Source organism: Acartia tonsa, chromosome 12 (genome assembly GCF_053477335.1).
Source record: "Acartia tonsa isolate MP-2025a chromosome 12, ASM5347733v1, whole genome shotgun sequence".
NCBI lineage: Eukaryota > Metazoa > Arthropoda > Copepoda > Calanoida > Acartiidae > Acartia > Acartia tonsa.
This window is the reverse complement of record NC_137271.1, coordinates 7,982,806-8,000,565: the sequence shown is the minus strand read 5'-3', so window position 1 is coordinate 8,000,565 and position 17,760 is coordinate 7,982,806. Positions and strand designations below refer to the sequence as shown.

The 17,760-nt window shown below is 31.6% G+C and overlaps 2 protein-coding genes across 4 annotated transcripts in view; one reads left to right on the top strand and one right to left on the bottom strand.

Moving 5' to 3' along the window:
- LOC145333487 (uncharacterized) overlaps nucleotides 1-2,266 on the bottom strand; it is a 110,459-nt gene extending 108,193 nt beyond the window's left edge. For both annotated transcript variants that reach the window (XM_080178639.1, XM_080178640.1), the window contains exon 1: nucleotides 2,240-2,266. The gene's annotated coding sequence lies outside the window, so the exon portion shown is untranslated. The remainder of the gene's footprint in view (nucleotides 1-2,239) is intronic.
- Nucleotides 2,267-4,376: 2,110 nt separating this feature from the next.
- Nucleotides 4,377-17,760, top strand: part of LOC145333822 (uncharacterized) — a 25,582-nt gene continuing 12,198 nt past the window's right edge. Inside the window, exons 1-5 of one of the 2 annotated variants that reach the window (XM_080179071.1) lie at nucleotides 4,377-4,445; nucleotides 14,351-14,386; nucleotides 14,732-14,821; nucleotides 15,768-15,875; nucleotides 16,600-16,697. In XM_080179071.1, the coding sequence (XP_080035197.1) occupies nucleotides 4,433-4,445; nucleotides 14,351-14,386; nucleotides 14,732-14,821; nucleotides 15,768-15,875; nucleotides 16,600-16,697 (345 nt within the window). In that variant the 5' untranslated portion in view covers nucleotides 4,377-4,432. The remainder of the gene's footprint in view (nucleotides 4,446-14,350; nucleotides 14,387-14,731; nucleotides 14,822-15,767; nucleotides 15,876-16,599; nucleotides 16,698-17,760) is intronic. The other variant, XM_080179072.1, reaches the window with a different exon arrangement.

The following is a 17,760-nucleotide window of genomic DNA, read 5'->3' as shown; positions in this document are numbered from 1 at the left end:
AGAAACTTTTTCCCCCTCTAGGTTGATGACCGGTTCTAGAGATGATAAGGGAATACATTGTGACACTAGGTTCTCGTCCAATCTGAACTGTGAAAGGTCCAGATCCTTTATAGTTAAAAAGGATTCTTCATCCAGCGCTGGGCAGAATCTGTGGGTAGATACAATGATATCTGACTGCCAAGAACCCAACATGGATAAATAGCAGCTGTTAATTTTCTTGTTATCAGAGCCCAGATGTGTGAAAAAGAAAAACGTTGGTGACGCATCCCATAACTTTTTTTCTTGAAGCGCCCTTGCCGCTACATTGCCTGTGCCTGGCGCACACAAATTAATAATTTCTGCATTTGATAGCGGGGATACGGGTTTAAAGCTTGTCCCTTGGATTGGAGGCATCCTATAAATAATTTTCTATATCAAAAAAATTTTAGTTAATGACAAGAGAAATAGAGATATCACTTATTTTCCTTATTAAATTGTCACCCCATCAAATTAAAGGGTGCACCTATTATTTTAAATTAAAATTAAATATTTGATCAAATTTCCATAAATTTTAAACACAAACCAATTGCATCCAGATTATAAAGCAATTAATGGTTGAAATAGCAACAGCAAATATGAAAAAGGAAGTAAACAAGTAAGCTAAGTAAATAATACTCTCAACATTAAATAAAATATGAAAAGAAAACACTTAACAGCTTACCTATTTAGTTTTCACCAAAACATAAAATGATAAAATATTCTTTAACAGACGCGTCCAGCTAAAAGATTTCTCTACGACTGGGGTACAATTAGAATAATCATTATTCCCCCCCCCCCCCTACAATTCACCCTTGATGCACCCCAGCCCCTTGGATACATTTCCTTTCCCCCTTAACCTTCAATACTAAAATTGTACTGTCCAAAATAAAAATTTATTTAAATAATTTCTTACAATGGAAATGTATAACAATTAATCATTGTAAGGAGTGAGACAATATGTTCTTTTTTTTTTAAATTCAAAAATATTCAATTTAATTCTTATTGTAGGTTAGCCCTTCTCAGCCGACATCCTTAAGATACTTAACCGCTTGAATATTATTCATAATATTGAGCAGCTTAAGTTTACATTATCGACCACTGGCTTATCCCTTAAAATTCCTTGCTTTTTAGGATCATGAAATTTTACGGTAGTGATAGCAAACCATATGATACAAAACTCTAATGTTTCCAAGGATTATATTATTAGAATGTAACACAATGATTTCTGCCTTGGGTAGCTTGGGACATAGCTGTCATACTGCAGATATTAATGAACTTTAGAAATTTATTTCGCTTAACAACATACCTTTCCAAAAATGTGTTTTTTCTCCCTCCCTTTTTTATCTTCCTCTTTTCTTACTTTCTTTTAGATCGTTGCATCTCTACATATGTCACTTAACCCTTAATAGTTGGACCCATTTCTGCACCTAAATCTCAGCTCCTATTAGAGCTAGAGGGCTAAACAAATTTGTGCATGTCCCCTGTTGATAAAGAATTTCCTGAGTCAAAGTCGTATTTTTGTAATTTGTAAACAAAAAATGCTTTGTTTAAGTCAACAAAATACTTTTGCTCTTTACCTGGATAAAGCTGCCAGGTTTTCTGGCATTCTGTGGCCGCCAGGATTTAAGATATTAAAAAAATTCAAACTCTGTGTTATGTGTTATACCCATAATTAAGAAGTCACTCAGTTTTATCTTTCACATTTTTTATCTTTGAAGGTTATACAAAAATAGCCTCTGCGGAGTGTCTAATCCCATTTAAACTTATCCATGTGGGGCTTACCTAACTATTCCTTTACTAAACTGAACTAAAGTGAGTTTTAGATATAAAACAATTGTTCGGTGTTCCTTTTCTTGGGAAGCTTTTTCTATATTCTCCTAAACTATTTTTATATCCAACCTTGTCTTTTCTACCCTATCATTTAGAAAGCCTGATTCTTGTGGAAAGTCATGTTCTTGTTTTCCCTTTCTCTAACCGTCTATTGTATATGTGTGTAAGAGTGAATAATAGATTTTATGAAAATTACTTAGAATAACAAACTCAGAGATACTGTACTTATCCACCTTACTATAAACAATCTCTGCCAGCTCTATGTAAATAAGGTGTAGGTTTTTAGATTTAAGGTTAAAATGTTTTTCAGCTTATTTCTAATAAAAATACAATATTTCAAGACTTAAATGTATATTTTAATTATAGCAATTATTTTCAATTAATTTCGTCTCTTGTAGAAGTGAATCAAGCAATATTAGCTTGGTCGTTTAAGAAGTTTTTTTTCCATTTCAAAATTTATATGTTAAGGTTACACAAAAGAAAATATTTGCATCGTTTTGTTCGCATTATCCAATAATATATGACTAACTGCAAACAGTCGGTACAACAAATAATTTTCCTCCTTTTTAAAACTAGTTATCTAACCAAAATATTCTGTGAAATGTTTTATTTAATTCAAAACAGTATTTTGATCTGGAAATGGAAAAGTTTGCCAATGTCATTTGACCGCAAGGATAGTAATATTGCGGATATTTAGCGGTAATATTTACACGTTCTACAAAAATCCTATACTAGAAACGTCTACTAGAAGTAAATGAAATTTGTTACAAGAAAAATGGGGGTTTTCATCAATCTAGTAAAATAATAGAAAAAAAACATAGAAATATATTTTTGTGCGCCCAAGCGCAAGTCAAATAAAATATATCTCGTGAGCTCAACATTAAGATACAAATTTTGTTAAAAATTGACAAAAAAAGTCAATATGTAGCAAAGACATTTTTCTGTGAAAAAATTTGTAAATTGCATCAAAATGTGAGCTTGCAAATTGTTATATATATGTATTGTTGTGAAAAAATTGCAGTGAACCGATAAATTTTATGTTTTGAACGTGAAAAATGTATAAGAAATAGCTTTGATTTATTATTTAAATCTGTAATACAAAGTAGCTTGATATCTTTCCGTCCGTTTGTCTGCCTGTCCGTCCGTTTGTCTGCCTGTCCGTCCGTCTGTGTGTCCCTTTAGATCTTGGTAACCACTGAATTAATTAGATTCTACTCTTCAGGGAATATACCTACTAATCCTGTGGTGGTTTTAGGCTATTTTCTTGCGGGGTGGGACACCCCCCCCCCTTAAAAAAATATAAAAAAGATAAGATTTTTGTCTGAATCGTAAGACTTCATTAAGTACTGAACTGATTGAGTTTTTTTTAGTTAAGCTTCCCATAGGTCCTGTTATGGTTACAGGCTTTAAATTTAAGTCGTGGAATGGTATTAGACCATTTCTTGCCCATTTGAATATACAGCCCTTAGATGCTATGCCCGTAGCCACTCTTATTATATAAAGAAGTAATGTTTTGTTTGTCTGCAGTGTAAGATGCTGAACTAATTGATTTCGTCATTTTAGGGAAGCTTTACATACATCCTGGGATGGTTTTCGCCCTAGACAACCAACCCTTTCATTGCACGTCCTTTTTATGTAAGTCCTAACTGTATATGGTAATGAATTGCGCCTATTTATGGGTTAAGGCATTTCCCCCACTCATATTGATGTCACACGCCTGATATCGCAATAAAAGGTATCATTTTAACGTTTCTAGTATGCCGCGGTGTGGTTTAACTTACGGACATACACAACATATATGTAGTTATCTAAAGTTTCAGCAAAAACAAATTGTCAATTTTTAAAAATAGACATTTTAAATTTTGCATTACAAAACATATTTCTTAATGAGCTCACTCATTTAGTTGTCTATATTAAGACCAATGCAAAGATTGTTCTAGTTTAATTAATTTACAATCGTAATTTTCATTAAAAAAAAATATTACTAAAGGTCAAACTAAACTTCTTGAATAAAATTAATCGGTTTCGAAATCATACTAGAAAATGTTTTTTATGGATCATACTACAAAATAAAGGACAGAAACACATCCTGCTACTTTTGTTTCATTTTGTATGTTTATTTAGCACAACTAACAAAGTCTAAAAATAAACTGTATTTAATTTGTTTATGTAAAATGCGGTAATGATTTCAAAACAAACTAGTACTTTAAACAGCCGTGGTAAGCTGGATAATTTGTTGTGGGATTTTATGATTAGGGCCTGTCCTTCCAATAAAAATTTTGTGATTTTATTCATACGAGTTATTGCAGTTATAAAACCATGGGACTATCTTTTTGACAGTTTTATTTCTTAAATGTATTTGGTCTTATATTCTTACGAGCAGCTACGCCTCTAAGGAATTTTTAAGTAAGACCAAAATTGTCAAAATTGAAAAAAAGAGGATAACGCCGAAGTTCGAAAGTAGTAGTTTAAAAACTCTCTGCATTCTGGAATTATTTTTTTAGAATTAATCTTGATATTTCAGATAAAATGTTTTCATAAAATCTTTTTTTTTTTATATAATTGTGACAAAGTTATAATAAAAATGCATATTTCAGGTGAGATTTTGGTATCTGAGCTACTCTACAATTTAGAATATTTTGTTTATACATTCATCAAACATTAAAACATATTAACTGAAAAACTGTTTATCTTTCAATATAATTTTGTTTTTTTCTTTTTTTGCTGGGTTACTTTTGAACAAAATTAGTCTTGTTGAAATAGAAACGTGTAAATAATTAAGAAGTAATTCTACAAGAAAAAATATTCTGACAGAACAGCCACAGTTTTATGTTTTTTTCCTAACTTTTATGCTGTTTTTACGATTGCATAGTCACTCAGGATTTTTAGATTTTTATACCTTTTTCATCTCTATTTACTCACTTTTATATTTTATCAACAAAATCCTTTTTTCCGAATTTTGTTGTTCTATAATTTTAATAGGTAGGATAAAGTTCGGTATAAACCAGGGAACTTAAAGGATTAGACAATGGCCGATGCATTCATGTATATCCCCAATGTTGATACACAAAATGGTTCATGGTTGAAACGTTTGGACATTCAAATGAATGAACCAATCAACCAAAATTCAAGAAAAGTTCCAAAAGTTGTTGAGTTAAAACTTTGGGGACTAGTGTAGAAAGTAGCCCAATGTTCCCTCCCTCCCTAGGTATAAACACAAGTACAAGGTTCCAGCAAGGATATTCGTCTTTAAGGCATTTCTGTATGTCTGTAAGTCACAAGCGTTACAATTCTCTTGTATTTTGTTATATCTTTTCCAGTATGGCTTCGAACCGAATAATATCTGTATAATGGTGCTCAGCCATACGGAAAATCATCTATTGGAACCCAGTATTAGTGTCGGACTGATTATGACGTAACAAAAAAAATTAGCCAATTAGAGGACATTATTGACCAATGGTAAAATTCATAGTGCCCTCTCATTGGCTAATTTTTTTTGTTGCGTCATAATCAGTCCGACACTAATACTGGGTTCCATCTATTGTATCGTATTGAAGACAATTTTCTACGAATAGTGATAAAATGAAATAATAATCATAATAATAATAACAGTTTCGTTAGCCTGGGACTTTTGCCTGTCGGGACAAATAAAACCGGAATTAATCATATAATTTATCGTTTTTCTTTACGCGGAAAGCTGTATATTATACAATGCGATATATAAATATTCTAATAAAGGTCTTCGGGACATTACATTTTTTAATATGACATAAGAATTAAATTTTCTGTTGCTACAGCATTAAACTTTGTATTTAACTTGTTACTTCTGCTATTTGCTTAGATATTCATATTCTTGTTTGTCCTCTTTATTGACCCAAATAAATAACTAAATATATATTTGCATTTGTTAATTGACAAAATAAATGAGAAAGAAAATCAAATAACTTAATTTAAAGATGCACAAAATTTGGATAATAGAAAAAAAACTAGGACAATTTTGTGAATATGTAGCAATAAAAAAAAATCGACTCCCCATAAACATTTTCGGAAATTTGATTAAAATAAAAAAAAGACCTACAAATACTTTAAGTTGGGTTATTCAAGGAAAGGGTTGATATAGCCCAGCAGGGCTTTGGTCTAGGTTATATAGCTTACTTTCATTAGTTATAAACATTGTTTTTGTAACTTTCTTTTAGCTGCTTTGCTACAAAAAAAAGATCTGAATAAAATGGTAATTACTTTTTTATTAGGAACTTTAAATTTGTACTGTATACAACTAAAGTAGTTGTTAATATTTTTAAACTAAATATAGTAATATCTATTAAACGGCCTAATATTAAATTTTTGCAGGCAAAAGGATAGATGAAAAAATACAAAAATTGATTTTTTCGAGGCTTTCAAAAAAAAATTGTAAGAAATATTTAATCTAAAACTTTATATTGTATTAAAGAAAATCTGGCCAATTAAGGACAATACATAAATGTGATTGTGCATGCTGTTTCATTCTAGAGGAAAAATTTTTTCAATGAAAGTTAATTTACTGCACTGACATGATAAATAATCTAGGGAAAAATTTTTTGTTTCTGTTTTATTTAAACAAAAGAGTAACATCATTTGCTTTAGATAAAACTAGCGGCTACAAGTCTAGTAGCCTCTAGTGGTACTAAAGGGGGGGGGGGGAGTTTTAAAAAGTAAAATTTTTTTTGTAGGGTAATTTTTTTTCACTGGCGGTTTATCATGATCGTGAAGATACCTTCCACAAAAATAGTTATAAACATTTCCTGGACTTATTAGAAGCTTAACTTTAAAGGAGAACCGGTTCAGCGGTTAGCGAAAATGTTTCTCCTCCTAGTTGTAAAATTTTTTTTAAAGAAAAAATGTCCTTATCTGAAATTAAAGTTGCATATTAGTTGCTGGGTGAAATGTGTATAGGTAGGGTGGTGCTCTCGGAGGGTGATACAAAATATCAGAAATAAAAGAAAAAACAGCCAATCGAAAACAGTATAGTCAAACAATTAACGAACGAACCTATGCATCTAAACCATAACGTCCAAGCTTTTTTTCTAGTTTTTCTGAATTTTTTTAATCTGAATCTACTCTATAATGAACTTTGTCTGTCACTCAGTCAGTCAGTCCATAACGAGAAAGACTAAACTACATAACTTTTGTGTCACTTTTGAGGAAGACCTTTTCTCCCATATCTTTTGAAGAGATTTTCTTCCCCCTTCCCTTTTTCTTTTCCCTTTATATGACGTCATATGAATCGTCTTCCTCAAAAGTGACATAAAAGTTATGTAATTTAGTCTTTCTTTCCATAACGCTGTAGGGAAATGTATTTTTTTCGGCCGCTTTTCAAGATAGATAGTGTTTTTTTTTCTCGTAAAGATTCACTTTCCCAATGAGCATTCAGTCTGTGCTTTACTTTGTCCGTTGGTCTGCCAGTCATGCTAAAAGATATAAAAGTTCTTGTGAAAGGTATCTTTAATTTTTCTCTCTAAACTTTATTCTTGAATTAAACATCTGATTTTTAAATCAACTCGTTCGTATTTTTGAGCTTCACTACTTATGACTGTTGTTATTTTTGTTTCATTCACATGTTTTTGTTCTAAATTCTTTTTTATTGAAATTCTGTAGTACCTACTTTGAAAAAGCTAATTTAAATCCATGAAAAGAAATTAGCAAAAGAAGTTTAGTTTTTTACAACTAGTTGTTCATTTCACTATTTAAGCTCCAGATAAACAGTTAAGCTAATTTTTAAAAGGTGATATGTTTCTAGTATTTTTATATTTTATGTGTATGGAATAGACCGAATACTAACAGGCTAGTATTGGTTGTTAGAAGATGTAATGGATATATAATAAAAATGGATATAACTACAGGGGAAAATTTGTCGTCAATTTAGGTTGCTAACATGGATCTCATGGTAAGTTTGTTCATCCATGCAGTAGGAAGGGAGGGAATGTGGTAAAGAGGGTGGAAAGAAATTTCGTTTTTTATAACCAGCTACGAGTAATACTTATTAGAGTACATGAATGTCTAGTGCAACATCCAAAAAATAGTATATCGATTGAAGTTATGATATCTTATTTTAAACAGTGTGACTTTAACAAAACACTTGATATATTAAAAGAACTGTCAAGCAAAAATTGAGATAGCAATGTTCTTTTCCCAAATGATTGTAAGCAACAAAAGCAGAATTTCATACATCTATTCAAGGAGGAGTTTAAATTGTCGTTAGCTCATTTCTGTGAACTTAAAAAAATAATTAGAGTTTTATGCCCATAGACGTCCAAGGGGGGGGGGGGGGGTAAAGTGGCGATACCCCCCCCAAAAAAAAAAAAAAAAATTTACCCCTTTTTATTCCTTTAAATCCCTTCTTTGCGTCTAAATAATAAAAAATAGCTTCTTCTTAACTCTTTACTTGAATACGTCAATTTCACGCTAGAAAGCGTAAAAAGGGTGAAAGTTTGACAGACAGATTGTCAGAAGTGAGTTACGTATGCATTATAGAGTTGCTATTCATTTAACAAACAAAAATGACGTCATACAATACAAAAGACCAATGATAGGCCAATACACAAACTATTTAAATTACCATTAACAGGCCAATACACATTTTTCCTGACCAATAGTAGGCCAGTATGACGTCATTTTTTACAGGCACTAAAAACAGTTTCACAAAAGAACTTGCTTTACTCACACACGTTCATAGACATACAAAAAAGAGATATACAGAGTGAGTGTGTGTTGGAAGCTAAATTATATGGAACATGATAAGCGTGATAAAAGGAAAAAAGCAGATGTCTTTCAAGTTTCACGTTTGACATTAGCCTAAATATGCCAGATATGCAGTAAAAAATATATTGCACTTTACACTTTCAAAAGATTGTTTACAAAAAAGGTGCTTTCCCATAAAAGGATTGTCGAGCATTGCCCTCTCCCCCATTCATTTTGAAGATTAATAAAAGTAAGGATGTTGTTATTTCCCTATACCCATTTATTTTTATTTTTAAAAAAATACACTATTCTAAGACATGAATGTATTTCGATTTTCAATTCATTTTGTCTAAAAAAAATATAGATATGAGACATTAGATAACATCAAATATGATCAAAGATATTAAATATAAATTTATATAAAACAATGTCACAAATTATTTTGAAACTTATCACCAAAAAATTCAAAATGACAACTGGAGAAGTTTGAATGGGGCCTTAACACTGCAGGGACTATACTTATAATTCCATAACTAACCTAAATCAACAAACAAAAATTTACCCACCTCCCTCTTGTTTTATTTTTTTCTAAAATAGGGGAGGCGGAATTTGTGCTCAACCATAGAGAAAAAAATAAAAGAGAGGAATCGAAGCAACTAGAAGACGAAAATAGGCAGTAGGCCTACTCAGCACTGTTGCCGCGCTAAAATTTATTGCTATTCCACTACTTTTCAAATGGGAGGATTAAAAATTATTAAAAAAAAATATTTTTTTACTTTTTACTATTTCCATATTTAGGGCAAGAATATTAGATTAGATATTTTCGTTTTAATGTTTTAATTAAAAATTACATAGAATTTTATTTTTATTTAAAAAAATTTGTTCATGAAAGATAAATCCTTCTTTTTCTAAAAAGGGGGAATTTTTTTTCAAAATGAACATTCAGCTGATTCTGACCGCCCACGGCTGTTTGCTAAATATCTCTTTTCTTTTTATTCACATTATTATTTATGATTGACTTACAAAAAGCCCTGGGCGGTTTTTGATTTTCGTCTGCTTCTAAATTTAGGGATGGGGAAGTAGTATTTTACTATGAAAAAGGGGTGAGTATTCATCCTCTTATCCTTTTTCCTTATGTGCTCAACAAGGCACCTTGGGGGAAATCGCTTAACAAAAAACTGAAAAATCAGGAAGTTACTTTTTGAAAAGGTTTCGTAATCAGTCAGTTTTCATATCTATTTAAAGTGTTTTAAAAAAATGACCTTTTCATTGTAATTTGCTTTTGTCCGCCTTTTTATAAACACTTGCACTCTTCCCCCATAAGCAGGGCTTCAATGTACACAAAAATCTATCCCTAAATTATATGTTTGACTATTTTTGGGTGGAAACAGGTTGTGAATTAATTTCCTTACTCAATGCTTTGAATAATTGTTTTACTGTTATTTGGTTTTAACGGTTTTGCTACCATAGACAAAATAGTCCTTGTTATTTAGGGAGGTGAAAAATAATAAGTTTACTATTTTCGTCAAATTTAGATTGGGTAATGGGTAAAGTATCTGAAGAAAAAAATCTATTTCTAGCATTGTTTCTGTCAAAATAAACTTTCCTGTCCAAAATTTTGTTTTGTTTTGTTTGATTATTATTATAAGCATGCAATGACATAGTAAAACAATAGGCAAAATAATTGTATGTTATTAAACACTTTTATTGTTCATCAGTTACATCTTTCAGCTTATTTTAATCTTTTAAGTCAACTGGAAAGATTAAGAACTTAGTTTTGAAAATATTTGAACAAAAATGAATTAGTAAAATGTTTAATGTAAAATTGCTGTCTTTTTGAAAAAGCATGAATGATTTTCTTATAATCTCCTTTAGTGTATATTTGAATTTATCAGACTTAAAAAAATCTAGAAAAACATAAAAATTACATTTTTTGACCTAAATTTTAAAATGTTCACAAATTGTTTTTTGTAAAATTGAAGCAATTCGTTTTAAAAAGAAACTTGGGATAATGCACCCTAAGAAAAGATAATTCATGACAAATTTTAAATGAATATTAAATATCTCCTTTAAAGATTGCATTAACAGCAAATACGCCCCAAGAGTCGACCATGCACTTTTAATTTCAGTATTAAAATGTATCTTTGTGACGTCATAAAAAGTCTATTATCCATCTTTTTTAAAGGGGTTTCCTTTCCAACTTCTCCTCCAATCCTTCCTTTTTAGATGTTTTTTTTTATGACGTCAGACAAGACACTTCTTCAGTGCTCCGCCTTCAGGTCAATTTTAAGCCTTGGGCATAATATTTGGATTATAAAGAAAACGATGTAGCGGGTTTCGTCGTATTTTCCAGCAGCTTTTCTTCTATTTCTAGGATCTGTGGGGCTTTATTTATCTAACCTAACCTAAAATAATCTATCAAAAGCTACTTTGAAAATACGACGATACGTTTTAGATTGTTATTTTACCTATTTACTTCTTTACTTCAAAGTAAATAAACTTATTTTGTTTCCTTTAGTTGACCGCTATATGCTTTGTGCTATGGATAGGTATAAACTATCATAAAAACAAAAAGCAAAGCATGTTAAATAAATATCATAAACTGTCCTATTTGGTAATTACTTTTTTCAAACTAGCGGCTGCGCTCCTTGCATCTAGGAGCTATAAATTCGAAGGAGTATGGAGTAAGGACATTAGCCTTAGACCAAACTTAGAAATATTAGCCTAAAATCACCCAGTGACCTAGAAAAAGCTTCAATAGAATTGAGAACTCAATCGGTTCAGCAGTAATCAAAATCTTACGCTACAGACCAAAAATGCCACTTCATAGAAAAGGGGAAACATTAATATGCCATTTAAAGGAAGATTTTTTTCAATATAAAATTTAAGATATGAGCTATTAAATTCTAGAAAAAAATTAAAGCGTATCTTTCCCTTTAGGATAATAATTAAAGAATTAAAAGATAATTTTGTCCAGTTCTGTTTTTCTTATTGTTGTATGTATTTCCAAATACTTTAACCGACATGCTTTAAACACTTTTTCTTTCTTGCAAAGATTATGGGATATCCAAAATATAATTTTTATAGAAGCAAAGCTATCATTTTTTATTAGTAAAAGCAATTTTATTCAATAAGCATTTCTCTTTTTCCTAGCTTTGAAAATATTTTGTCAAATTTTGTAGAATGTTTAATGTTTAAAATAGCACACATACCAAACTATGCAAATTTATGTATACACTACAAATATTTCAAGTTTAACAAGGATGGCAACATCCATAAAAAAGAAAAGCACTAAAAATTCATAGAAGGACATACAAAAAAATCAATTATAGGGAAGATGTTTAGTTGATATATTCAATAATTTATAGAAATCACGAATACAGTGAAAGTGTCGGACTGATTATGACGTAAAAAAATTAGCCAATGAGAGGCCACTATAAATTTTACCATTGATCAATAATGGCCTCTCATTGGCTAAATTTTTGTTACGTCATAATCAGTCCAACACTTTTACTGTGTTCTTAAATTACCCCTCCCAAATATTTTATCCCAGGGGTAAATTTTGGGGGGGTTAACAAAATTTACCCCTGCCAACAGATTTCAGGGGGGGTAATTACCCCCCCCCCAAGCAAATTTAACCCCCGGGGTAAATATTTTTTTTTTTTTTTGGGGGGGGGGGGGTAAAAAAATTGGCGTGCCATTTTACCCCCCCCCCCCAAAAAAAAAAAACGAATTACCCCCCCCCCCCTAAAAAAAAAAGCTTTGACGTCCCTGTCACGAAACTTTTCTGATAATGAAATTAATTCTTTTTTTTGCATGACCTAGAGTCTGACGGACAAAGTAATTTATACCCTTCATTGATATTGAGAATCTTTACCAAAAATTTTAGCCGTCTTTTCTCAAAAGCGGGCTAATTGACAGATAAAAGTGAATTATGGAGTAGCTTCGCTACTAAAATGCAGTGTAAGGACAATGGACAATAACTTAATCTTACCCCAAGTATTAGTGTAAAATAAAGCTTGATATATATTGTGACCTGTATGTTTTTTATCATACAGGAGTAGGGTATATATCCAACATGCGAAATAATTCTAGAATATGGTCGCCAATTCTACTATTTGTTGACCCCCGACGACAGCTGAAAATCACGTATAGGTTTAGTGATTTTTTCGAATCAATTATTTTTGTTGGTTTAATCTGCTTTTTATTTAACCCACGGGGGGGGGCGTTGAACGCCCCCCCATCCGGTTTTTTCTATCTCATTTTCTGTGTGTGAAAGATAAAGAGCCCAAACTGCGTGACTTTTTAAGTTTGGGTATGACACATTCCCGAGAGTTGGAATTTTTTGAATATCTCCATCCTGGCGGGCACATATTTTTTTGACTTAAAAAAAGCTTTTTATCTTACCAAAATACTAAAATATCCTCTAGTAGTACATCCTCATATTAAATACAGGTGTTCAAGTCAATTTCAGGTTCCAGGTATGATCCTGCAGGTCCTGATCCTCCAGGTCTCCAGAAATCTTTAAATGGCTCCTGTGGGCGCAATTTTTGACTTAGAGACTTCAAATTTTAAACTTAAGCTTTTCTTACATGTCTACATAACGTATTAAATTTTCATAAAGATCCGCCGCCGTTTTCCCGCCGACCGCCGACTGCGGCGGCTGGCAGCTGCCAAGTACAGCTGCGGCCGCTTAAATTTATATTTTGATATTTGAAATATAAAATTTACATAAAGATTAACATTTTCTGCAAAAAAATTTTTATTCTAGCTTCAAAAATAAAAAAATTACAGCCGTTTGAAATTTTTAAGTAAAAAAGGACCTAAAAACAAAGGTTGTTAAATAAAAGGGTGAAGGAAGCGAAAATTGACCTTGATTTACTTAAGGTCGGAAATTCATCATAACACAGGGGACTTACACAAAAAATTTTAGCCCTCTAGCTCTAATAGGAACTGAGATAACATGGGGGGGCGTTGAACGCCCCCCCCCCCCCCCCGACTGATTAAGGTGCGGCAAGGGGCCCGACTGTTAATGATTAAAGGTATATCTCCTCTACCGTTATTTCCTGTCTGTCGGTCAATACAATTTATAGTCACTGTGGGCTAGAATTGAATCAAGACAAAAGTAAGTGCCGAGCCCTGGGACCTATGTGTGGTGAAAATTGAAATAAAACCATGATGATTCCAGGTAAAGCCAAAATATTTCAGCGGAAGCTTTTTGAGAAAATTAGATTTGAAAATTTCAAGTTCAATTTTCACCCCCCTAGGAATTGCCGCATAATCATGACAAGAAAAGCAAATATTATTTATTTTTAATTTTGAACAACTTTGCTTTTATGAAGTCTTTCATAAAACCTCTCTATATATGATTTATTTTAGGCTGAATTTTCGTGACCTTTGCAAAGCAATTGATAAAAATGGCCATTAATTAACTCCCTTCAGGAGTGGTTTTATGAAGAACTTATGAAAGCAAAGTTGTTCAAAATTTAAAATAAATAATATTTGCTTTTCTTGTCATGCTTATGCGGCAACTCCTAGGGGGTGAAAATTGAAATTGAAATTTTCAAATCTAATTTTCTCAAAAAGCCCCCGCTGAAATATTTTGGTTTTACCTGGAATAATCATGGTTTTATGTCTATTTTCACCATACATAGGTCCCAGGGCTCGGCACTTACTTTTGTCTTGATTCAATTCTAGCCCACAGTGTAGTCAAAGGTTTTTAAATCAAAAGATCGGTGGTTTTTTTAAAATTTGATTTTAGTTAATTATTTTTTTTATGTTTTAGATTCAGCAGTGAATGGTGGACCCATCTACATCCAGGGTGAATTTTAGAATATAAATACCATTTTCATTTAATTCTACAGCTAATAAAATCGCCAGGTTAATAAAATAATAGTTATGAGCAACGTTTTCAAACTTAACCTCTTTGTTTTTGTTTTCCTTAAATTTTAGAATATAAATGTACTTTTAATTTTGAAAATAAAACTTCCCAGGAATCAGCAATTGGGTAATACTACCATCTAATGAAAATTATGCACCATGCTTTCAAACTGAATGTAATGGAATTAATAGGATTATTCTAACATGTCTAATTTAACAATTAAAGTTGTTACTTTTGAATGCTTTTGTAAAAAACATAAATATTTTTTTTCTAAACTGCCAATAGACAAAGTAAAGATAGAGGTTTTGGAGACTGGAGCTTTTTGTTTTCCAGACTTTCAGTGGGTCTGGCAAGATTTTATACCTGTCACACAAAGTAAGAAATGTTATTTATAGCCTCGTATTAAAAGCAGCTTTCCGCTAATAATAAAAATGTACAATTATAATCGGTATTTCTTGGCTGAAAAAACTGGTTTTAGTCTTATATTGTACATTTTAATATTCGTAGAAAGCTGGAAATAATATGATGTTATACTTAATTTTGTCAGTATGGCTGAGACCCAGTTCTAATCCACCGGATGATGTTAATCGGTTTCAAAGCTATACTAGAAATATTTTAGTTGCGAAGATACTCTATAATTCACTCGGCTGCTATAAAAGAGTCCTGGCTTTTGGTGAAGATAGAAGAACATGCAGCTTATAACTTACTTTGTACGTCAGACTGTAGTCCAAAATATAAAAGAAATATTAAAAGGTTTCGTGATTATCCATTTTCTCTCTCTTTCTTTTATTTGGGCTTGAACCATCTGGTCAATAATTCACATTGACCGTTTGAACATTCATACTTTTTGTGCTTCGCTACTTATGGATGTCGTAATGCTGAGGGAGGGAGGGGACATTGGGCTGTTTATTACACGAGTACCCAAAGTTTTATAACGCCATTTTCTTATTCGTTAACTAAATAACTTTGGAAACTTTTAATGAATTTTGATAGGTTTATTCGTTACGTTGATTGTTCAAACGTTTCAATCACTAATTGTAATCTACAGAAGGGGTAATTTTATTTATTATCATTGAGAAAATGCAAAAATGTATCGGCTCTTTGTCTTATCCCTTAAGATCCCTGCATTATGCTAATATAAATTATTGATTGGATACAGGGAATATGAATTTATTTTCAGTTAACCTACCCATATTTCTAGCTATGCATGACAGCATAATGGACGATTATTTACCTCCATTACGATAAACAAAATTGCTCCTTTTTAATCAATATTAAGCAACCACAATCAGAAACTAGTGTTCAAAAATTATTTTTTCAGTTTCAGATTTTTGTAGCAATCTTAGCAAGCTCCCCTCCCTCATCTTCTACGTTCCAGAAGTTTCAGATGTATTAAAGGATGGAGCATTCTGGTTTAACTTTGTTTTTGGTGAGTTGTAGTCTTTATCTTTTGACACGTACAAGTATGTTTTTCTTGGTAGAAAAAAAAATTATTTCAGAAAAAAAAATTATAGCAGAAAAAAAGTTTATTGTTCTTATTCTTTATATGTTCTATGGCTTATATGAGGGTTTTTTTTTTGGGGGGGGGGCGGGTTTGAGGGGGTATTTGCCATTGGTAGCGCCACCCCTCTTTAGTTACATGAAAAAAACAATATATACTTTCAAAGGTTTCGTGATTTTTTTTTGTAGAATTGATTGTTAGAATAACTAGGCCTGATTTTTCTGTTTATCTTAGCATCTTCTTCTAACATATCTACAATAAAGTATCTTTCTATCTATACATATATCTACCCATCTAATTATCCATCTTTATATCTATTATTTTCTATAGAATGGTGGTTCCCCCACTCCAACAGAAGAAACTGAAACAAAACTTGACTTAAACTAATTTTACTTTATGTGATTATCTATCTATCTACCTACTTTTTTATCTATTCTCACACATTTACTCTATATAGAATGGTGGTACCCCTACTCCAATACAGATGAAACTGAAACAAAACTTGAACTAAAAATAGTTTTATCTATCTATCTACCTACCTATAAATGCATCAATCTCTCCACTCTAACATACATGAAACAAATCTACGTATCAATCTATCTACTCCTTATTTTTCTAATTATCTATTTATTCACGCATTTACTCCATATAGAATGGTGGTTCCCCCACTCCAATACAGATGAAACAGAAACCAAGGTTGAACAGAAGCTTACTTGGCCCTGCACTTCTTGTCAGAAAAAATTTGCCCAGGTAAGACAATATTGATACATTATTATAGTCTAGTGGCTGCATCTAGGAGCTCTATTTGAAGATTGCAGAAATTTCCTAAAACCTCCCACAAGATTTGAAGATAAAATCAAATAGTCTAGAACCACTCTTGAACCTATGTGGAGCTTTCCTATATTGGAGAACTCAATCAGTTTATTATTTATGGAAAACTTAAACTTCAGACAAATGAACCTTAGCTACTTTATATTATAGGATTAAAAGTGTTAAATGTATAAACGTGAGTTTGTTTGTCTTGAAATTAAAAAAAAATTACTTAAATTGGAGATTTTTCCTTCCTCCTCCCTTTATCTTATAATGATTAAAGGTATAGGAGTGTTTTGAAAAATGAATATTTGTTGCTATTCCTAAAAGGGATTCTTGAGCGACCCCCCCCCCCCCACTCTTATTTTTTAAACAATAAAAAACAAATAAGCAGGAGGGATTATTTTCTTCCTAAGCCTCACCTCTGCGGGAACTGACATTGTTGTCTCAACCATGACACTTTGGTTGAGCTTGACTTCCGAATTAGCGGGAAGTTCACGAGATCAGTTGGCGAACATACAAACCCCCAATACCAGGAACCATCAAGTTTCAACAGCAGGTTTGAATATAGATTTATTGATGAAATTATTTCAAAGACCTGAAATTACAATATCAATTAGTTCATAATTCCAGTTATTTATAACCACGTAATCTTATTTGCTTTTTAAAAATCATTTTTCTCTACGGTAAAAAATCTTTGGAAACTTTGGCTTTAAAGGAAAATTATTTGGTTTGATAAATCATTGTTAAATGCAACAATAAGGCACATAAAAATTACTAAAACATATATTAATCATAATTAAGTTTCATGCTTAGCTGGCTAAAGCCTTTTTAAAACTACATATAATCGTCCTATACACCATACTTCTTAATAAAAATAACAAATTCTACCTGAAGCTCTTATGGTTTCAAATCCCTGATATACTAGGGTCGTTCACACACTATGAGACCAATGATAGGCCCAATTTTGTTCTCCGAAATCTTCACACTCTCATATCTCATT